This window comes from Conger conger, chromosome 8, assembly GCF_963514075.1.
Source record: "Conger conger chromosome 8, fConCon1.1, whole genome shotgun sequence".
Taxonomy (NCBI): Eukaryota; Metazoa; Chordata; class Actinopteri; order Anguilliformes; family Congridae; genus Conger; species Conger conger.
This window is the reverse complement of record NC_083767.1, coordinates 47,490,898-47,513,772: the sequence shown is the minus strand read 5'-3', so window position 1 is coordinate 47,513,772 and position 22,875 is coordinate 47,490,898. Positions and strand designations below refer to the sequence as shown.

At 46.2% G+C, this 22,875-nt stretch overlaps 1 protein-coding gene across 4 annotated transcripts in view; it reads left to right on the top strand.

Moving 5' to 3' along the window:
* The window catches only part of pot1 (protection of telomeres 1 homolog), a 65,899-nt gene that overhangs the window by 12,933 nt on the left and 30,091 nt on the right, over positions 1–22,875 (top strand). For all 4 annotated transcript variants that reach the window (XM_061251963.1, XM_061251965.1, XM_061251964.1 and 1 more), the window contains exons 2-7: positions 10,034–10,149; positions 11,052–11,127; positions 12,984–13,084; positions 18,160–18,267; positions 18,926–18,997; positions 19,572–19,686. In XM_061251963.1, coding sequence (XP_061107947.1) covers positions 10,039–10,149; positions 11,052–11,127; positions 12,984–13,084; positions 18,160–18,267; positions 18,926–18,997; positions 19,572–19,686 — 583 coding nt within the window. In that variant the 5' untranslated portion in view covers positions 10,034–10,038. The remainder of the gene's footprint in view (positions 1–10,033; positions 10,150–11,051; positions 11,128–12,983; positions 13,085–18,159; positions 18,268–18,925; positions 18,998–19,571; positions 19,687–22,875) is intronic.

The following is a 22,875-nucleotide window of genomic DNA, read 5'->3' as shown; positions in this document are numbered from 1 at the left end:
ATGCCAGTGCGTGGCGAGCAAGTGCTAACAGTACTTCTTGGCTTTCTATAGCCGCGTAGTGCCACTTCTTAGTGTCCTGAGCTTGGTCCCCTCTGACCCATCAACACGAATGGGCAAGGCCACTTTCACCCGCTGGGTTATCGCAGAGTCATTGCCCCCATAGCCTAGCGCTTTAGTTTAGCCGGCCCTGCTGCCCCTGCGAGTCTCCATATTTTCATAGCATCTGAACCGGTGTCTGCTGCATCTGACGTTTATTCATGGGTATCTAAGGTTAATTTCTCCCAACGGCGTCTGCCAGTAACCCATGAAAGTGGAAGACAAATTTAGATACCACCAACCGTTGCTATCAGGGGCCAGAATAATGAAGAAGTTGAGAACAGCTCTCTCAGCCTGCCGGAGGGTCTGCTTGCTCTGCACTTCACCGTCCATCACACCATGACAGCACAATGGATGTTTCACATTCGGCTCTTACAAAAATCCTCCAAATTGTCATTTTTTTAATGCGGCGGTGATAAATGTTACTTCTCGACATTCTCTTGTTATTTTATTTAGTATCTCTGCTGGTTGTAAAATGTTATGGAAAAAAACAGCTTTTGAATCAGATTTTTGCAGATACGCGATGTAACTGGGCTAACCTCTCAAGAGCCAATTCTGTTATGATTTATTGCTCAACTGATTTCAAGTTGTGGGTTTCTTCCTATTATCTCCCACATTAGCTGGGGTGAGCTTTGTTTTGCTTTTTTCCTTTAGTTCTCTATAGATGAGCTTCTACTTTTTATGTGCATCCTCCTTTTTTGAGTAGATGGCGGAATAGCGTGGGAGGATGGCGCCTCTCTCGTTCCCTCATTTCGTCACGCTGTACCCAAAAAAACCCCCGCGGCCTGGAATATACATTTTGCTTTGATTCATTTCATTTGCTGTGCTCACACTACCAAAATAATAATGGACGTCCTTCAAAATGGATTTAGGTGGGGGCGCTCACTGTTGCCTGGATTACAGTATTCCAGAAAATAATACAGCCATGTAAATTAATTTGTATTTCTGTATCCCTGTATGCAAGTGTCCGCTGAGCAGATATGATGATGATCATAGCAATGATAAGCGCTGTAGCCTGAACAAGCAGATAACATATTTTGGATTTGTTTATCTGCATTTTGCTTGACCCACTTTACTCACTGTGCAAATCAATGAGGGTTTGACTTGGGTTTCGAGTGCAGTGCACACTGTTGACCCAAGGAACTCATCAAGAGGCACGCAGTTTGTTGCAGCCAACTCTAGCGTAACCCAGTTGGAGGTGGTTCACTAACTTTGATCATTGGTTCTTTGCTTATAATGAAAAAAATCTTTGTTTATTTCTTCATATATGTATATATATATATATTTGCATGACTTGCCAGTGGTAATTTAGTAAGATGCACTGCAGGGCTAGAAAGGGCTTGAGTGCAGTAAAGTGACTTTCTTATTATGCTACTGTTGAGCAGCGACTGTATAATGACCAGGCACGACAAGGTACAGTACATCCAAGAAAGAAACAGGATTTATTTCAGCAGAAAGAGTTCAGTACTTGCACACTACATCATTTGCGCAGGATTAACATGGCCCCTGAGGGCCAGCCTTAAATTGTTAAGAGCTGGTTTACCATTGGCCCTGGCTGGGCTCCTTTCAGGTGTAGCCAACCAGCAGCACGGTGGCTGAGATGGGTTGTGGTAGTAGAGGGCTATGTGACCCTGGAGGAATCGTTGAGCCTGAGTGTTGATGTCATGCTGGACTCAATCCCTTACTCCTCCTGTCAGTCAAGATCGGCCTTCCTTAATGCTAATGCTCGCTTTGATGGGCACAGTCTCCTATCTCAGCGATGAGGAGTTTCATCAAATAAGACCGCTTCCCTGCATGGACTCCACACTTCAGAGAGATTCCACGACACGGTGAAATCCCCGCTCCCCGGCTATGCGATTGGCATTCCTCTCAAATCCCACAGAATAAGATTTACTCTGCCACCGGGGTCTTCTCATCCTTCACTGTCACGGTCTCCAGCCTCCTGCCAAAGATGAAAGGAGGAAAAAACAGGCAGAATGTGTCTCTGCACTTACAGACATGAGTGGGCCTTTTGTTTTTCCTTGTTAGGCCCGTGTTGAGACCTGTTGGTTGCAGGGTGTGTACGTGTTCTGTATTGCAGTGGAGCTGTGGAGGTGACCCTCACCGGCAGCCTGGAAGTCTACGCGCTGCCAGTCGCACGGTCACTCAGTCGTAAGTCCGTCTGCCAGCAGAGCCAACATGGCTGCCTTTCAGCACGTGCGCAGCAGCACACAGCCCAGCAAAAGAGAAACCGAAGCTTCAGTTTCGGCAGTTTAAAATCCGTCCGGCGACGTGTTGACGGGACTGAAATTAGCATTAAAAGTGAAGGATGCGGGCGGGCGAGGAGATAAAGAGCGGAGGGGTGAAGGCGTTTCTCACGCGGATTGAATCCTCTGCCCCGTGGCGAGCTGGCGTTAGCGCTGTGTTTATTGGCACTCTCCATCTTGCTGTCTGCCAGTTTAAATGGGGGCAGTGCGCCCTCGCTCATCAGCAATCCGCCAACTATTCCAGGATCCGTGCTTCTGGGGCCAGGAGATAGCCGCTGCAGGACGGGAGAAGGACTGGTGTTCGCTTTTCAGAAACAACTCCCGAAGCAAAAACTGAGCCCTTGGAGGTCTTTGGAAAGGTCACAGGCGTCAAAGTTTCCGCGGATGGCTGCATCACGCACACTGTGACGGACGTTTCTGGGTGACCATGGAGTGGCGATCCAGAGGAAACGCAAAGGCCAACTGCAGTCACGGCCATCTCCCAAAAAATCACCACTTCCTGTTCTGATGCCAGAACGTCCCTATTCCAACTTCAGGGCTTCCACTCCAGCTCAACTGAACCATCGTTTTCAGTGCCGTTCTGTTGGCTCTGCCTTCCCGACTGTGCCCTTTTCGCTTCTTGCTCACACCTCTTCTTAGTTTTCACCGTCGCCAGCCTGCCCCACTCCCCTTTTTACAGCGATTCCCAATGCAGTGCAGCTCATGATTATTCAGTAACAATGCAGTATTATAACGCCGCGTAACACTATGCACAAGCATTGATCAATCTGCAAAGCGCAGGCACGAAAGCGATTTCTTTATTTAATGTTTGCAGCACAGATGTGCTTCATCTGCGTTATGTTTGTTTTATTCCATGCCGGGTGGTGGTGGTGGTGGGGGGGTGTTCCATCATTTCCTTCCAAGACCATTTTTCTGTTCTGGAAAATTAGCTCCAGAAATTGGATAACTTTTTTTTTTTAACCAGCCATTAGTCTATAAACTAATAGATGCGATGCTTTATGCTGCTATTGGGGCCATCATTTCAAGCAAGCATTTTTTTTTGCTAGACTAATGTTTTTCTACCATTCTTTATACTCCTATTTATGAATGTTTTTCTTTTTCTAATGTTCTGTGAGTCTCTGTTTTCCCTCTTGCTAGATTAGGTCTATTCATTAAGCTGTTGTTGGATTCTTACTCTGCGCCCTTCAGAAACAATCTTTATAAACCATGGGGTGGCAGGCTCAGCAGATGGTCGCATGGCTGATTGCATTAATGAAACTAATTAACTAACCACAAAAGGTAAAAATACCATTCTTCCTTAGGCCATTGTTGTTAACCGAACATGGTAAGATACAATGAAAATTCAAGCCCAAGGGCAATACAATACAATATTTCTTATGTTTTTAGTTTTTTTTGCATCCTTTGGCATGAGTTGGTTAAAGGGTCTGGTGTTACTCCATGACCTGAAATTTACAGGACCCCTCCATACTTGTCACTGGGACAGGAAGGCCATGCCCCCCCCCCTCCTCCTGGGGGGGACAATCTTTCTCTCATTCTCATCTGTCCTTCTCTCAAGAGCCCTGCATGTCAGAAGAGCTCAACTATGAATGCCGCCTCCACACTCCACAGTCACACTCTGCGGACATTCCTGAGTGAGCCGAGGGGATCACGTCAAGCACCGGACAGACCGCTGACTCCACGGTCCAAATCTTTTTCCATTCAGTGTCACTGGTGCATTCATTGTTATGTGAAGAAGGGACAGTCCATTTCGTTGGCCAGTTATTTCCACGCTCTCATTTGAGGAATGTGCTCTCGTGCTCTCTCTCCACCCGCCGTCCTCCTGGATGAGCGAGTGCCCAAGGATGTCATTCCTGTAGCCGCTATCTCTCTCAGCGGCCATCTCAGGCAGTGGCTCAGTCCTCTGACTCGCGACAGGAGCAGATTGCGAACATTGTGAACTTGGTTTGGAGAAAAATGAGTGCTGTCATTCGCGTCACCTTTTGGCTTCTGCAGTGGCCGCACATGCACACAAGCGGTCACCCACACATTCTCTGCTTTCTTTGGATTAAGCTAAAAAGCCAGAGTTTGACACGGTTGGAGGCGCGACGCTCATGCCTGGGACTTCCTGCCGGGGCCGGCCTAACAGACCTGCAGCTTCCAGGCTTCGTGGAGCGAGTTAGTGCTCCCCGCCGCTGTGAACGCTCCTCAGAAAGGCCATAACAAGTTCTCTCCACACAGTCAGCAGCCCGGGCTGGAATAATGCATAGAGCCCAGCCGTTCTCTGCTCACATATACGCAAAGAACCCACGCTGAAAGGCGAATGTTACACCGACGCGACAGCTTTCGGCTGTGAGGGAGAGATGAGAAACAGCAGTGGGCACCTTGCTATGGATTCTTACTCTAGATTTGTCATCTCGCACCTGGTAGGCAGCCGGCCTTTTTTTTCTTTGTTTCCTTGAAGCTGAATCCGTGGTTTGTTCATTTGAGTAGCTATCGAGTCCACTCCGAACAGTGTGTCATTCACAAGTGCCATGCTTCCGCACACCCACGTGCACACTTCTGCAAATATTTGACTTGCTGTCAATACCTGAAATACCCGAAGCCAAGCAAGAGTTGAATCTACTGTCTTTGTCTTTTCTGTCTGCAAAGTGTCTGCTTAGAGTGGTGGGTGGCTCTCTGTTGGCTACTCCATTAGTGTGGGTATGAATTCACTGCATGGGTGCTGCCACATCTCTGCCTGGTCTGTTTGATGAAGCCATCTTCTGGACTGCAGAGGCTCCAGAGGTGGGATCCCTTCCCTTTTAGGAGGTCCCTGATGAGTTATCAGTTTACCATCCCATTTTCTAAACAAGTGGGACAGGCTTTTCTAGGCTACAGTTGCATGGCTTCTTTCCTGCGATCAACTTTTATTGAAATTTCTGAAATTATAACATGCTTTCAGTATCCCTGTGGTGACCACTCCCCTCCTCTCCCTACCCATAGATCTCAATATGATATTCCTGGGGGGATTTTCTTGTGGTTTCTGTTGTGAAAAAAACAACACTAAAGGGGTCAAAAGGCCAAAAGGGAAAGCAGTTTGAAGGAGTAAAGTTGCGTAATTCTGTAATAATTATTGGACTTTAACTCAGCGTCTAAAGCCACATGCATTATGAGACCTAAATGTGGCTCCATTTTCACAAGACAGGTGTGTTTTCCCAGGCCAGCCCAACATGCTGTTTTCTGTGCTGGAAGTGCCCAATATGCCAAACAAATGCTGTTTCCATCTCTCCCACTCTAACTAAAATATAGCTAATTATGAGTAACTGCACGTTCCTGAGAACATAATCATATGATGTTACAGAATGAATTGGCAAACAAAGAAAATCATAAGCCACATGATCTATTATTAATGAAATGTGCTGTAACTACTAGCACGTTTAACCATCTTATTTCACTTTATCAACGTATGTCTGTCCGCCGTTATGTGACAGGGAGTACGGCTTGTGACCCAACAGCACTTTCAGAGAAATGTGACAGCAACGTATAATGTAATCTATACATAATGGTAGAGTATCTCACTAAAAGACACAAAGCACAGAAATTCAGTTGTATACAGTATCCACAAATCATAACAAAAACTTCACACTTAATGTAGACGGCAGGTGCCAGAGATAAACTCTTGTCACGTTTAATAAAGTTGCCTACTAATAAGACGCACAGTGTGGCAGTTTTTTTTTCTTATGCACTGCTGTAATGGAATTGTTGATTTTGCAGAGTAGACATTTCTGCTAACAAATAAAGAATGCATGCTGATGACCTGGATATGCTAACCGTACGAGTGTTTGCGTGCACATTATGTTTAAGTTTTTGTGGATTTTTCATTTATTAGGGATATATTTGGGAGAACATGTAGTGGTTCATTCCCGCTGCCCTAGAGTGCACTGGCTCTTGGCTGGATTGATTAGAATGGAATTGGTATGGAATATGAATGATTCTGCAAAGCATTTAGCAAAATGTTCGCTATTTTTACAGTTTTCTCTTCATGTTTGTTTCAGTCCACAGCAGATGTCAGTGTTTTATTGATGAAATTGTATGGTTTAAGCTGTGGAATGTAGAAAAGGTAGGTTCTCTCCTTATAGGAATATCAAGTTTATTTCCTCCTGACGCCCATGTGATTAACACCTGGATTCATCCTCAGGATTAATTAGTTTGATTTGAACTGTGTTGCTCCAGCAGCATGAAGCCCCGGGAGAGTGGAAAAGCAAACTGTGGAAGGCTGGTGTGTGTGTGTGTCTCTGTGTGTGTGTGCATTCTTGCATGCATGCATGTGGAAATTTGTGCATAATGTTATACAGGATCCTTTGCCCACAAGGCAGAGGATTTGAGTTGCATAGATTTTGTAATCTTCTGAAGAATTAAATGACTTGAATGTTTGTGTGTGTGTGATAGATAGGACATAGAGTGAGAGAGTGCATAAATTCCCCCTACCCATTTTATTGAATATATCATAGGGTGTGTACACTGTCAGCTGCAGCCTGTTTGCAGTGAAAGCCTCCGTGGCAGTCGGTGGTGCTGGGAGACTGAATTCTGAGGAAGGTTTGGGTGTGGGGGTGGCGGGGCGCTGAAAGCCGGCGTGCCCGTATTCTTATCGAGCTGCCGCTTGCGATCGGCGGGGCGGCTCACGGGGCGTAACGGGATTCTGCTATGCCGCTGCAGGACGTCTAGCGGGAAGAGGATCCTTCTCCCTCGGCTTGCTGCGTTCCGGTAAATTCCGCCTGACCTCTGGGCCATTCCCGGGAAGCTGCGTGCGGAGTTCAGATTAAAAAGCTGTGCTTAATGTTAAACTCCCCTCCGCCTACCCTCCCTGCCTGCTCCGGTCCTCTCTGCCGCTGTTTCGGGCACTACACCTCCGAGTGAGGGAACCTTGACTGGACCCATTATTAAGCTTGATTAGTCAAAATGGCTGCTCTTTGAATGTGCGTATTATGTATCTGATGATGATTTAAGGAGGTTAAGATGACTCTGGCCCTCCAGGTTAAGAGCCAGCAACCCGAGGCAGAAATCCACTCCTGAAAAGCAGTGATTTTCCCTTTTTTTTGCGCCAGCAGTGAATTTTAATGAGGACAGAAAAGGATTTAATCTTTCCTCTGAACCGCAGCAGGGTCCGTAGGCACCGCTCCTCCACATCGGCCCTTTGTGCTCCAACACGTTGGCGAAGCAGAAAGGTTCATGGATCTCGCTCTCTCCAGGAGGGAGCGGCACCCCAAGTGGAGCATCCACCCACACACACACACACACACACACACACACACGTGTCATAATCGTGTTTGCATCCTCCCACGGCACCATAGCATCCTGTGAGCCATGTGCTGAAGCTCCCCCTGGCTGTGTGTGCTAGTGTGACTGCAGGGTTGTTCCCCTGGCCAAATATCTTCTTCCCTCAGGACAGGGAAGCTCTCTTGGGTATCACTGTGACACAATCAGGCTCTGCCCTGATATACATGCTACAGCATCACTATGGTGGCGACCATGCCCGAGAGGCAGAGCTAAGAGGCTTTTGGTGATGCGCAAACGTTTCTTGCCTGCTCAGAGGAATGGTGAGCAAGGGTTCTGTCGGAGGTTCCGGCCTCTTGCTTTCTCTCATTATCAATCAAAGAGCACTCATACATTTGTGTCTGGAAAGTAAAATGGCTAAAGAAATTAAAACCACTGATAGGAATGAGCAATCCACAAATGACAGTTGTGTTTTCTTTAAAGGGGGGGGGGTGGGTCTGTCAAAATCTCAGAAGCCAATTAATTATGACTTTGCAGCTCGAAGCTTCGTACAAGCCATTCATCTTCTAAATGTCGGTTATGAAATCACCACATTCAAGTGTCGGACTGGAATACATCTCTGTGAAGACGGCAGCCTTTTTCTCTTTTTTTTCCCCGGCAGAGGTTATTTATTATTTCTCCGTGGTAACGGGGCAACATTAATCTTCGTTATGAATCCTCCAAAAAAGAAAATGTAAAAAAAGGAGAGGAAGCACGGGACGGCACTCGTGCTCGGCGAGCTCGTTACACGTCCTCGGGAAGAGAAGCTCTGTGTGTTGTCTCGCACTGTGGCGGGACTGCAGTTAATTAGAGGCTGCTGGGTAACGAGCGGGGCTGGGCGCCCGCGTCACCGGGGGCGGCGGGAGCCGCGGTCCCTCCGCAGGGGCGCCCGAGCTCTGACATTTTCCCGCCGAAGTCTGGGCGCGTGCTGCCGGGCGGGGTGAGAGAGAGCGGCATTTAGGCGCGTTGTCACTCAGCCGTTCCCCGCCGAACGTCCCTCCGGGGACTGCCGGGGCGGACTCTGCCCTGCTGCTGTTGGAGAGAGAGAGAGAGAAGAGAGAGTGAGAGAGAGGGTGGGGAGTGGGAGAAGGAGGGAGAGGGAGAGAGAGAGAGAGCAGCATAGCATTCCCTCTTTTAAAGGCCAAACCTTTTTCCTCGGTTCGATCCCTTTCTTATGCTCGGTGGATCAGCTGAATTTCAGAGAAGCCCCACTCGCGTTTTTATTAGAGCAGCGACGGCTGCGTCTCGCTCTGCCGCTGCCTGTTCCTGGCTCCAACGGCGAACAGTGCCCCTGGAGGCCTGGCAGACTCCTGCACTGAGTGACTGAGCCCACAGATGTTGGGTACGTGTGGCTCCACAGTGCATGTCTCTAACAGGTGGCGCCGGGGGAAACAGCCCCCCACCCCTGAGTCTGAGGGGGGGGCTGTCATCTACGGCTGAGAGGAAAAAGCCTTTTTCGTTCCCGTTTTATTTCCCCAAGCATTCGCCCAATTTGCTTGTTGCTTCTCTTATACATAAATGGTATAATTTCTAGAAGCATGACCATCTGTGGGTAATGCTTGCATTTAATTAAACGTTTGATAATTGAATTTGTACATTTCCAATTCGTCAGTTTTACAGCTGTATACCAGCAGTGTTATGATTCTGTTATAGTATTCTGGTGTTTATGTTTCATAAATGTGACGTTATACCTAATTCATTTCATCTAGGCAGTGCACAGCACACCTGTTTTAAAGGGAAAAGGTCACAGTTCAATCCATGCTGTTCCTTGTGTTTGTTGTAGCAATCTAACGGAAAATCGCTTAATTTCATTTTGTAGGTCATACATTTTTGTTACCTTGACACTACCTTGTGTTCTAATTTAGCTTTTAATGCAATTTCTATCAAGCATTTCACCAACGTCTCATAATTATCATAGCCAATTGTTTTTCACTGAACTATGGTAGCTTGAGGCAAGGGAAATTGCTGTGTACACGCTCTTTCAAGAGAAAGTTTGAAAGATAGGAACATCATATTGACACACCAAATTGCTTGGAGGAAAGAGCCGTGTGCAGATAGATGATCGATATAGATGAGTTCTTGCACCTTTGTCATTTGGAGTAGTGCGATTTGTATAAATATTTGGAGTGCTGTTCTGCCAAGCTGAGTGTACTTATTGTGCTGCAGATCTCGCTTGGATTATCATCTGTTGATAGGAAAAATGGCGTTTTTGAGTTATCATTTCTCCTTTAAACTGAAGTAAGAACACACTCCATGAGTTTTTTTTAATGGAAAATGTTTAGTGTCGATCTTTTATGAGTGAATAGACTTTTTCATATCTATACTGTGTATGCCGTGCCTTAGGCATTGCTTCATGGGTAATGGAGTTCTTATAGCCAGGGTGTTATTAGAGGTAATCCAATCTCTGCTTCCTGGCCCAGGTGTCATGCCGATTTGTGTGGTCTCAGACCCTAGGACACAGCCTCCCGCTCACCTCCAGAGGCTTCCCATACCCCACCTGAGCCTCTCCTCTGCTGCCCCACACATGTCTGTGAAGGTCAGTGTAAAGGAATCAGGGTGCTTATTCACTCTCTTCCTCTCTTTGTCTCTTTCTCGCCCCTTCTCTTACACACACTCTCTCTCACACTGTCTCTTTCTCTCTCTCTCTTTCTCTCTCTCTCCCCCTCCCCCCCCCTCTCAAGATGCAAGATTCAAATGTGCTTTATTTGCATGACAAGTAAACTTGTGTTGCAAAAGCATTGAGAAACTGTAACAATAACAAATAACAACAATAAACTCTCTCTCTCCTTGCGACAAGCATATCTGTTAAATGACTCTTGGTTTTATCTTCAAATGATAAAACCTATGCAGTAAAAAATATTTCCGATTCTTTTGCTTTACATTAAATATTTTATTTGTCTGGATGTATAGCTACATTTTAAAAGGTGTCATAATTTCATCTGGTTGTTATTTTCCGGCCAGGAGCAGCTACTTCAGTGAAACCTTAGTGAAAGGTTGCCTTATGGGAGCCAGCAGCGTGCTCATTATGAGCCTAATTCCCCGGCTCTGCCCCCATTATGAGCTCTGTGGCCTCTAATGGCACACGCACACACAAACAACAACATGCAGCAGGGCTCTTAGATGGGCTTCTCTGTGCTTTGCGCTGCAGTTAGATTTATTAGGTGCCAGATTTAATACTGACAGGATTAATCTGTGTACATCTCTTACAATGATGCACATCAACATGCCCAACCCATCAAGTAGGCGTAGGAAAATTCAAAACATCCTACATGGTGGCGGTTTATCAGTTTATCATTTGTCGACTGCTTATCTGTGGATTCTGTATCAAATACGAGAAGCGCATAAAGAAGAGGCAAAATATATCAAACGAGTGTGCAGTAAATATCAATACTTTGACGCCTAACTTTCCCTTCTCCCCCTTTGTGCGTTTCATTTTAGGCGAAAGTACGTAAGAAATTCCCATTGGTGTGTCCAGAAGGTGACTGCGACTACATTCTGAAGACTGTGATTCAAGGTGCGTTACCCCAGCAGGTGGCTCAACAACCCAACATGGCCTCCCGTGCGTCCAAATCGGCCTAATCGCTTCGTATCTTTACCTTAAAATGTTCATTTTGTTGAAATTTCTGAGGCCATATTGTGGGCCGCTGTTGTGTTTCAGACAGTCTGCTGGCTGGCTTTGTAAGCTGTTTATCAGCATTTATTTAAATATGTTTTAGCTGTTTAGTGTATTTTTTAGTGGAGAGGGGTGTTTTTTTTTTTTGTAAAGTCCATGTTTGTGCAAATGTCTCCTTGGTGGCTTGCATGCTGGCAGCGCGCTGTTCACTGTGATAAGGCTCCTTACTCAAAGAGACCCTTATTTTCCCCTCATGTTTTTCCACTGCAGACCAAAACGTGCTCATGAATTTTTAATAACAGAAAAGGCCTTTTCCTAATGCAAATGCTGGCTCTCTGTGTGGGCAGGCAGACCAGGCCTGGAGCCTTTACAATAGCAGTAACCTTCACATTCCTGTGTGTCACTCCGCTCTCTGTGCATATTGACTCATTAATTATCAGCATACCTCCAGACTAGCTGACATCATTAAACTGCAGGTAAACACCGACATTATTGCCCCTGTGTGCGTTACGAGTCCTGCTGCAGGTGTCTCGCCAGGGTGCTGAATGAGGAGAGGGCTGAGATCTGGTCAGCTGTGGCTGTAGTTCCATTTAGCCAATGGCGTTTGTTTCAGTTTTTCTTTGTCGTGTCAGTCAACACACTCACAGCTCATCTGCCCTCTGTTGCAGTGTTTGCTTTTCTTTTTTAATAAAATACTAAGACCAGTGACCAGCAGGATTTACATCCTTCGTTTGTGAAGCAGACTTAGTCCTTGGTGACTTATGCCACTGACATTGTATCTCTTAGTCATTTATACAGCTGGGTATTTACTGGAGCAATTGGGTTCAGGTTAAGTACCGGGCCCAAGGGTCTGCGGCAGTGCAGCGCAAGTCAAGCTCTTTAACCTCCTCGACACAGCGCTGGCCTTTTCACGTTTAAGGATAAAGAACGGTGGATTTCTAGCGTGTGGTTTCTGTTCAGTTTGAGTGCAAGATCTTTGAGAAGTCCTTAACAGATTGCCACAGATGGGAATTTCCACACCCACCGCAGTACTGATAGTATTATTGGCCTCGGTCCCCTGTTCCTGAGTCAGCCTGCAAGGTCATGGGAAGGTCGGTGATTAAATATCGAGCCGGAGAGCGAGCCGGCGGCTGAGGTTCAGAAATTCGGCGGGCCTCGTGCGGCACGTATTCTCAGACCTAATCTTCTCAGGCCTAATTGGAGAAATGACTGAAAGTGAGGAGCTCAGATAGCTTCAACTGTGTATGTATGAAAAATGTTAAAGATGTTTTAATTTCATTTTAAAGTGTAACGGGAAAGAATATAAAAATCAAGGCACATACCTATGTAGGCCAGTGTCATTATTTAGTTATACTGGAATACGATCTCATAAATGATTTGTTTGCCCACAGTTCACGTTGATACTCCTGTAGATAGATAGGTCATAGATAGGTAGATAAAATGTGTGTAACTATATTCAGTAATTAAGCTAAAACTTTGTTTGGGAAATCATCTTCAGTAATAACCGTGGAGGGTTGTGGTGAACCAGTTAATAATGCACAAGGGCACAGCCGCTCACATGTCCACACACATGCACGCACAATGGACAATTCTCTCACAAGACTGCAAGATTTCCAAAGGAAACCATAGCAGCAGGAGGAAATAACACCAAGGTAAGATTTGAATCTCAGTCACACCCCCCCCTCTCTCCAGACCTGCCCAATCATATTACTGCGAACATCTGTTTGTCACTCATCCAGTTTCTTTGTCTGTCTCAGAGTATGAGGATCAACAGAACCCGCCTTCGGGATTCACGTCAATCAACACCATCCTGTTCGGACCTTTGGCCAAAGACTTCTCGGAGACGGTTGCTGAAGGGGTAGGCTCTCGTTCTCACTCCAACTGCTGATCGCCCCAGACAGAGTCTGAGTACAGCTTTGAGTAAAGCCCTTCACTCTAAAGTCTTCACATTTACACTCTAACAATGTTTGTGCTCAGTTCCACCTCATTGCCTTTCAATTGCTGGACATTTTACTGAGGCAGTAAATAATGTGTCTAGACTATTACTAGACTAGAAATGAATGTAATGTAGATTGCAGACTGTTTAGTATAAAACATGGAATAGGAGTATGTTTGATGTAAGGGCTGAATATAAAATTAGAGGTGAGTTAACTATTATGAGCTCAACCTTCAGACTCGTTCAAACCGTAGTGTAGGGTTTTTCATTTTCATTCACTGTAGATTTGAAGGTAAAATGTGGATAAATAAAGTTACCTGCATACCTTGTGGTCTGCCTTGAAAATGAAGGTCCTTGCCAGCCAATGACAGGTGGCCGTGTGCCAGCCTGCCTTAGAGGTGTCGCGCGTTAGTGTGTGGTGAACGTATTATCGATATGTGCCCCCCTCCCCAGCAGAAACGCGGTCCGTTAACACCCTCCCCCCAGACAGGCTTCCTCTCCTGGGGCTGGGCGCTCCTCTCCTCTGTCCGAGTCCTGGTGCACGGGCACAGGCTGAATTTCAGCTCTCTAATTTGTCTCAAAGCTTCCCTTTCATCAGCGACTGGAGAATACAGTGTATGGGATAATATACACAAGGCCCATTCTAATACCCATACAAATAAGCCTCCATTTCAGTTGTTTTTTTTTCTGCTGGGGTTGGAGGGAGGTTGAGATGCATTTCTCACAAAGGCGTCTAATCCTCAAAGAGATGCTGGAAGCGTTCGCTGAGAATCCCACCCTCCATTGTCAACATGCGCGGCTGCATCCAAATTCTGCAAACTTGTGATTGGAAGGATTAAGGCTTTGCACTGCTACCACAATAAAACCGTTATTAAGAAAGAAAATCCCAAAAATATAAACAACCAGAAAAAAAAAAAAAAAACTGAAAACAACAATGTGTATTTTTTTTAGCTATGTGGGAACTTCTCCTCTGTGCATTTACGTGTGCTCCAAAATAGAGGCAGGCTTGTACCACGCCTCAGCACATTCCAGCACTGCCCCCGTCTTAACTGCCACCCCGAGTGTTGATGGTGTTTAATGATGTGTGCACTGTATGAGATGACATATTTGCAACTCCCTGTCGGCCAGGACCGAGGCCTGGAAACTCGCCGTAGGACACAGATGTAGGTTTAGTCTGAACTGTTTTTGTGAATCTGTGTTGCCATATTTGCCGTTTTATCATTATCATCAGCTATATATATATATGTACGTGAATTGATTTGCCGTCTTTTGCACATGTATAGAGTAAACTACGCAAGTAGTCTTCTCACAGCTAACAATAACTAACACACCCACTTTTACTTTCCTTTGTTCAAGAGACACAAACACGCCCTAATAACTTACCCTACTAACTTCCCGTTAGTTTATCTGTTCTGTGTTTGTACGTTTGTTTAATAAATATATTTTATTAAACCCGGTGTCTGTTTTGGGGTCACATAGACATGAGAGCCGAGTTAAAGCAGTCTTTCGAAGAACTTCCAACCTTCAGGTTATCGGTATGTTTAATCATTAATATTGGTTATTTTAATTATTAATTCAAATACTAAATTTGTGGTTAGATATTTCTGATAACAGTAATTTTATGAGATTGATTACTTTTTGCAGTTATACTGCTACATAACATTAATTGGTGCCCCGGTTTCATAGAGAGTAAAATCCCTACGTTATTTGGAGGCCCATGCAGGACCCTTCACAGAAGTTGGTAAAACCTCCACATTTGCAGGTGCAGTCATACGTGCGGGCGGGGGACAGACAGAGTAATTTAGCTTGGGTGCCCCAGGCAGGAAGTGGCAGGAAGTGATGTCAGGACCCAGACAGCTGAGATGGGCCCCCCGGGGGGTTCTCTGTTGTCCTCCCCCCTGCTCTCCTCTCCTCTCCTCTCCGCTGCTCTATCTTTGCAGCTTGAGGGGATAAAGGGACAGTATTCAGCAGCGCCGCGGGGGGAATGGCAGGATCGGTGGCGTGGGTTTTACAGCGCTGTCTGCGTGTGACGTGACGTCCATGCAGCACTGATGCATGTGGCTGGGAGGTCTCCCAGCGGAGTGATGGGTTACATAATCCTCTGTAAAATGATTAGTATTACTATCTCGCCCTCTTTTGTCTGCACTTGAAAGCAGTTTAGATGAACAGTGTCAGACGGACCCCCCGAACCACCCCTCACACACACTCCGAGAAACGATTATCCTAATATGCTCAGACTTATTCTCAGGGCTCCCGATATTCCGCAGAGCTGCTGCCGGAATCCCTCCAGTTAAATTCCCGTCTCTTTCCTCTTTCACTGTCATTTTCTCTGTCTTCTGCCCTCTTTTGTTCTCTCCCTCTGCATTTCTCTGTTTTTGTGCCATGCTTGGCTTTCTGGTTAGCTTTGCAAATGCACTTGCATTGCCAAGCTGGTAAGCGACAAATTAGTCAATATTTTACTAAATTAACATAAGAATGCTGTCACCTCTGCATTGAGGATAAAAAAAAAAATATATATATATATATATATATGAAAACTAATTTAAAAATCTGAATGCAGTTCTGATAAACTAAATGGACATTAAAGAAAGCGGAAATAATTCTGCATTAGAGGCCTGTACGTAGCATTATCGCATTAGTGTATTTTACATCAGCGGAACTCCCAGATTCAAAAGAAGCTTTAACTACAACTTTTGCATCTGGGTTTGTGTACTCTGTTCAGAATCTCCCATGAGCCTACTCACCTAAAGATGTTTGCTGTTCTTTGGAGAAAATCCCAGCATTTCTGTTACCCACTTATGCTTTCATCTCCGCAAATAACTAAGAGCTCTCCATTTCTCTCTACATGTCGCACTGCTGTTTGCTTGACGTCTTGCTCACCAGGTATCCATGCTGTGAGTTTGGCTGGCAAAAATCATACATTAAAAATGAGTCAGATATAAGAGGCTGAGATGACTATCTTTAGGCTGCTTTTTTGAAGATGATATTTTTGCTTATTTTACAGTAGCAGTGATGTATCAAAGAATCCCCTATCTAGCGCATATATGTTGTGTCATCATATTTGCTATTATTATATCAGGCCTATGCAGATACATTTGTTTTAAGCTGTTATCGTCCAGTACCGATACGACTGAGCTTATCATGCATCCCTAGTACACTAATGTTTAACGGAATCCTTTCCAAGTATTGGTGTAATCAAGCCTGTTGCCTGTGAATTAGCGGACTGGAAAGCGATCCTAATCAGTGTCAAGCCTCAGTCTTCTCTTCTTGCCATCCGCCCTGCTGTATGTAAGAGGTGCTTATTGGATCAGGCCACATACATATCACCTATCAGCCGAGTCCTGTGGGATGCATCACTCTGCCATATGGCTGACTTCACATGTGCCAGGTATTGTGAGTCACATGATCAGCTGCTTTCCAGCGCAGATTAAAAAGGGACGTGTGAGTCTCACATTCTGTCTCTGTCTTGGCATATTCTAACATACATAATATCTTTGATTGTCAGCGTCAATAAAAACAACAGTAACAGTTATACATACAGCATAACAGCAATAAAACCAATAGCACTATAACTAACAATTATAATGTTGGATGTACATAATTTCAATGCACATTACATAATTAGTAACAAATGGGTAATAACTGTTGGTTGGGGGGGGTCACTGCTGTTGCCCCGCTGTTGCCTGTGGCTGGTAGCCGTGCGTGGTGTTGCCAGATTAGCGCTGTAGCTCCGCTCCTCTCTGGGGAGGATGTGTGCTGTACTGGCTGAGTCTCCGGCAGGCTGGCCCTCCCCCAGGCTGTGCTGCCAGCCCCGCTCACCCCAGGCCTTCCCGGGAGGTTTGGGGGAGGCCCTGTTCCCGTGTCCCGCCCGCAGGGTAAGGTTTTGGCACAGATGTGCGTGTATCTGTGGGATGTAAGTGCCGCGTGCTTGTCAGTATTTTTGGCGTTCTCTGTGGGGCTGCACCGTGAGCTCTGTCTCTCTGGGCCGTCTGGTCTGCCTGTCAGCCGGCATTAGTCGCTGAAGCTCTCCTCCCACTTTCTTTCTCTACCTCCCTTAATTTCTTTCTCTTTCTCCCTCTACACACTCTCTCTCTGTCTCCCCCATACCTTTTCCTTCCCTCCATATTCTTTGTTGCAACACCGTGATCCTGAGGGAGGCGTGTGATGCTTGTTTAATCATGGCTGAGATTATGCAAGGCTTTTGTCTTCTGTTCTGCGACACATTTGCTGGGTTTCGTTTTTATAAAATGTCTCCTGCACGTTATTTTTGTGCCATCTTGAATCTTGCGCGTTTGTTCTTTTCATGTTGCTGAGGGTGGAATTGGATCTCATGAGATGGCTTCGATTCTGATTGCTGAATTATTAACGTAGGAATCCAAATGGGAGAGCTGTCAGCTTTTTTTATTTTTTGTATTATTTTAAAAAAAATCTGGTTTTAAATAATATTGACGACTTTTGTGATAACAGCAGTTCTAGAGCGTGTTTGCTTGTGTGTGTGTGTGTGCGTGCGTGCGTGCGTGCGTGCGTGCGTGCGTGCGTGCGTGCGTGCGTGCGTGCGCTAGTTCGTATATACTGTGTGGTAGATAGATGGCCAAATACTAGCCTAATACATAGAAGTCTGTAATAATTAAATCATCGTGTTTTCATCCTGCGTAGGCTTCCTGTGGCTTTTTGAGCCCCCCACAACCTGTAGAAAATACATATGCGTGTCTCTTGAGTGAACTGACCAACTGGACCTAATTTCACCAAGCATACTTTGTTGTGCAGATCCGAATGCACATTAAAGTTCACCGTAGAAAGTGACACCTGGACCCCTAGAGGAGAAATAGCACTGCTCTTAGAATATTATTTCAACAAACGTGTAGGTGTTTTCAAGCCTACGAAGGTTGTTTTTAAATATTTGTGGTTATCTTACTGCTGTAAAATGAGTCAGACCGTGGTGTGTGTGCTTCATGACTGTAACATCAGGGTGATGTCCCTGGCCTTGGTGTCTGCAGGACCTGCTGGTGTTGGCCGGGTTTGCCGTGGGCCGGTCTCCCACCGTTAAAAAAGACGGACTACACCCCTGCAACCTACAGCTGGCTGGCGGGGACGTCCACGTTTATGTGAGTATAGCGCCCTTCGCCCTAACGAGGTTGTTATCCGCCTCATTTACCTACCTCCTACTCAGCATCCCTCTTTGGGTCTGAGCGAGCTCTCAAAGGCTCTTTCCACACTTTGTGACCCGTTGTTACAAACCCTCTGTCTTCTCCAGAGCTGACCATAAATTCCTTTTTTATTTTATTGAAAAAAAAATGTAAAGGCTCCTGTCTGATATGTGCCTGAAATGTTTAACAGCTCAAATATAAATTACTTGAGCTACAAGTTGTGTATCGCGTCTCATGTGACAAAGTCTCATCTGACTGTTGTCTGCAGCCCTGTGCAAAATAACCCAGAAAAATATCAACTGCCTGTAGGTTGATATTGAAGCAAATTAAAAAGGTTATATTCGGAATTCGATTGTGACAGGCATACTTTTCTGTGCAGAATTGATTTGGTGGAAAGTTCTGAAAGTAAAAAGAAAAGCAATTTACATGGAAATTATGTACTATTTTCTATGGAAAATAATCTGAATTTGGTTGTTTACAATGGCTCATGCCATGTTGGCCATGTTAGGCCTTGATTGGCCACTGCTCCATAATGTTATGAGCAAATTGTTTGAAATAAATATAATAATTTTCTTGATGGCAAAACACACGTGTTCTATGTATCCCTCTGTTTCAGGTTTACCCTGCCTCTACCCTGGGTCCCAGTCCAAACAAAGTCTCGTCCAGGACCCCAGCGGTGAACACAGAGGTAGGTTTTCATATCACAGTTATCATTCTTTCATTTATAAAAGCAGGTACACAGGTCCTGCTTCCTATCCAGCCCTGCATTCTGCAAGCAGTTCTATCAGTTCTGAGAAGGTGGGAGGTATTTGGGGAGGTGTTTCCTGATTTAGGATTACTGAGTTAGCTGGATAGCTGAATAAAGTGTGGAACAGCTCTTAACTTCAGTCCATGTTCCAGATTTGGGTGGGTTCTGGGATTTACTCAGTGAAGTTATCCAGCTCGGTAATCCTGTTTGGTCAAATACCTCCCTGCTCTCTTACAGCCGAAGAGCCAATGTCACGGTCGGCTGCCGGGTTTCAGTGTGAGGAATTACTCGGCACGTGTGTTCATCTGTTTGTCCGTGAACATGTTGCTGCAGAGCCGAGGTCCACACTGGGCCTCCCCGAGCGGTCAGACGGTCCACTGCTCCAGGCGGCTCTGCCCGCGCTAACGCAGCCATCGAGCTGTGAAGACGACAATACCCACGAGTGCTAGGTCTTTCTTCACAAGCGCACCCAGAGCCTTGAGTAAATCTGTGTTTTGTTCTTGCGATTTTTTAGGCTGCGAAGGCGAAATACGCATACGTGGCGCTGAAGGACTTGAAAGCGGGAACGATTGTCAACGTCTACGGTGTGGTGACGTTCTTCAAGCAGCCGTTTCGCACCAAGGGAACCGGTAACCGCTTTCTTCATTTGAATTCTGTGTCTCACCCCTCGGGGATTTCAGCCCTCCGCTAAGCATTTTAATCATATCAAAGCCGGTATCAGCATAACCAAGAGGGCTGTGGGGAGTCGGTGCTTGACGAGCATTGTGCCTGCTACATGCGTGCTCTCGCATTCATAGCACATGATGCGTGTGTGACTGACTTTCCCGAAACAAGACTTCTTCTCCGAAATCAGGTTTTCATTTTTTATTTTTATGTGTCGTCGCACAAGTACGCTCGAGGAGACGGCTTTAATCCGAGCGCTGAGCTGTCAATCCTGCAGGAGGGGTGTTTCAGATGTTTGCTGACAGTGTGTTTGAAGTCGGCTTAGTGCAAGGCAACATGGCCGATCGCATCTCTGCTCTGGAGCGGGAGGCTGATAAAGTGTTTAGGCTGGATGTGGGGCTTTGGGCCGTCGTGCTGGGCTCCTCTCTGACCTGTAACGGGAGAGTTTGGCGGCTGCCGCTTAGCGCAGCTGGACCCGCTGCGGGCTCGGAGGCACGCGGCTCTCTCCTGTGTGGCTGCGCTTGTGCTGTTAGAACTGTGTGTGTGTATGTTTCTGTGCGTGCGTGCGTGTGCGTGCGTGCGTGTGTTTGTGTGTGTCTGTGTGTGCATAGGTGCGGGGGTGTATGCATACATGTGGGGGGGGTGTGTGTGTGTGTATTTGTGGGTGTGTATATATGTGTGTGTGTGTGTGTGTGTGTGTGTGTGTGTGCATACGTGTGGGGATGTGTGTGTGTGTGAGCGCATTACGTGTGTGTGTCTGAGTTTGTGTGTGTGTATGTGCACGCATGCATTATGTTTGTGTGTGTATGTGTGTGTGTCTGAGTTTGTATGTGTGTGCTTGTGTGTGTGCAATCAGAAAATGTCTGTTCATTCTCAATAGTGAATAGCATATCCTCATCCATCCACCATATCTAGACTATGGTCATTTCTATATCACGTGTGTGGCTGTGTGTGCGTGTGATTGGAATTAAAAAGCAGTCAGAAGTGTATGCGATTAGAAAATGTCTGTGTTTTTTCTCAATCCTCATCCATCCATCCATATCTAAACTATGGTCATCTCTATATCACGTGTGTGTCTGTGCGCGTAGGTGTGGGGGTTTTTTTGTGCGTTTGTGATTTGAATTAAAAAGCAGTCTGATCAGAAAATGTCTGTGTTCTTTCTCAATAATGACCACCAAAACCTTGTCCGTCCACCATGCCTAAACGATGGTCATCTCTGTATCACATAAACGACCTTGTTAATAAACTGCTCTGTGGTTCCCTGTCACAATGCAATTATCCTCATAAATTATTCAGCGCCGTGTTGGAAAAGAATTAAATCGGCACTTCAGCTATCACATGCAGATATTTAATGTGGGTTTAATGATTACGGACCTAATGGTGAAATAGTGGCGGTGAATGGCCGTCCCTGCTAGCACAGAATATGTATATGTTCTAACACTGCACCCCGTTTCAGTAACTTTGTGAGAACGGTTCGCGTTAGCTGGGATGCGTCTTTGAGGCACAGACATCGCACCAGCAGCCAAGCCCCCTCACACTACCCAGCAGCACATTTCTTAAGGACAGGATGTGTTTAGATGAATGAAAGTGGAGCGGAGCAGGAAGGATGCGAGGTGCTCTGTTCTCGCTGCGGACGCGGTGTTCCTCGCAGAGACGAAACGAACAGTCCTGGTGCGAGTGTTTGCACAGCTGAGGGGTGGCGGGGGGTGGCTTTGGGCTTTCACAGAGAGGCGTCTCTGTTTCCCGGGGCGATCACGACATCCTCCAGCCAACTCGGCAAACCCCACCCCCCCGTTCGAGGAAACTTGTTAGGCCGAGATTGAGAGCCCCAGAGTGCCCAATACAAAAGCTGTGTCCTGCTGAGGGACACTCCGCCCACCTCCACGTGATTACCTGCAGGTCTCTACGGCTCACACTGGGGAGGGAGACGCAGGGCGCCATGGGCTCCTTCCAATCGTTTATTGTTCACCTCCTCCTTCCTTTCCCTGCTCCTCGTTCCACCCGTCGGGGGAGGAAAAAAACGGGAGGGAATCGAAAAAATGTGATTTAGGCAAATCGAATGCCCTTGCTCCTTCATACGTCAGTTTGTGGCGGCGTCAGTTTCAGACGTGGCAGATGCCTGGCAGATGGGGTGAGTTGGAGCTACAGGTTGATCATTTATACCTCAGGCTTTCCGGAAAAATACTCTTGTAAAGGATGCGCTCATTTCCTTTACTCAATACATTTTTGGTGGCCTCCTTGCTCCTGGCTCCCACCTCTTTGAAGGAACATTTTACCCGATTGGAATTTCTCTAAAGATGGCGGACCTCTATTGATTTCTGAATCAGGCAAGGGAGACAGGATGAAAAATAGAAAAGGATAAAGAAAATTTTAATGAGCCCCATGAATTCATTTTGAGTCACCTTTGAACCCAGGGGGCAGTTCTCCTACCTGTTGTGCTGCAATCAGCCCCAGTCCCTGTTTTCACACTCCCCGTTAACCTCTGTCTTTTCCCTCACATGTATGGGGGCTGCTGTGTCGAAAGGGCTGCTTTTTGAACGCTGTTGAATGTTTTTTCTTCTCCTTTTTTTTTTTTGAGCCATCACATGATAATGATGCGCCACTTCGCCTCTCCTGTGCATTCATTCCCCCTCTCCCTCTGAGGCAGAATTTCTACAGGTTTGACAGCGCCATCTACTGAACGAGGGCTGTAACTGCAGGCAGTCCCCCTGTATAGCACCTCTTTCAACAGGGATTACCACATCCTACAGTACCCATTTTATTCTCTGGATTGTTTATACCCCACGCTGGTGGTGAATGCTCCTGTGTGATTGTGTGCCTTTCTTTTGTATGGGAACTTGTTCTGAATGGGACACGGTATTGATTTAGTCCATCTCTCTTGTTCTCCAGAAGCAGGGTTCTGACAGTGCACATAATGGTACCTCCACGATAATCTGTCTTCTGCGGCAGCTAATCGGGCCAAATCTCTGGATCTATACATTTCTGTTTATTTAACCTATTTTCTGGTGCATTAGAGCTCCTCCTCGCGCCTGGCCCCTTAGCCCTCCCTCCTGCCCTGCGTCGTTCCGCACTGCCTCCGTCTCTTCATCACGGGCTTATCAGGCTACGGTCTGAGACGCCTCTACATTACCGCCCTCCGATTGCAGTATTCCGCG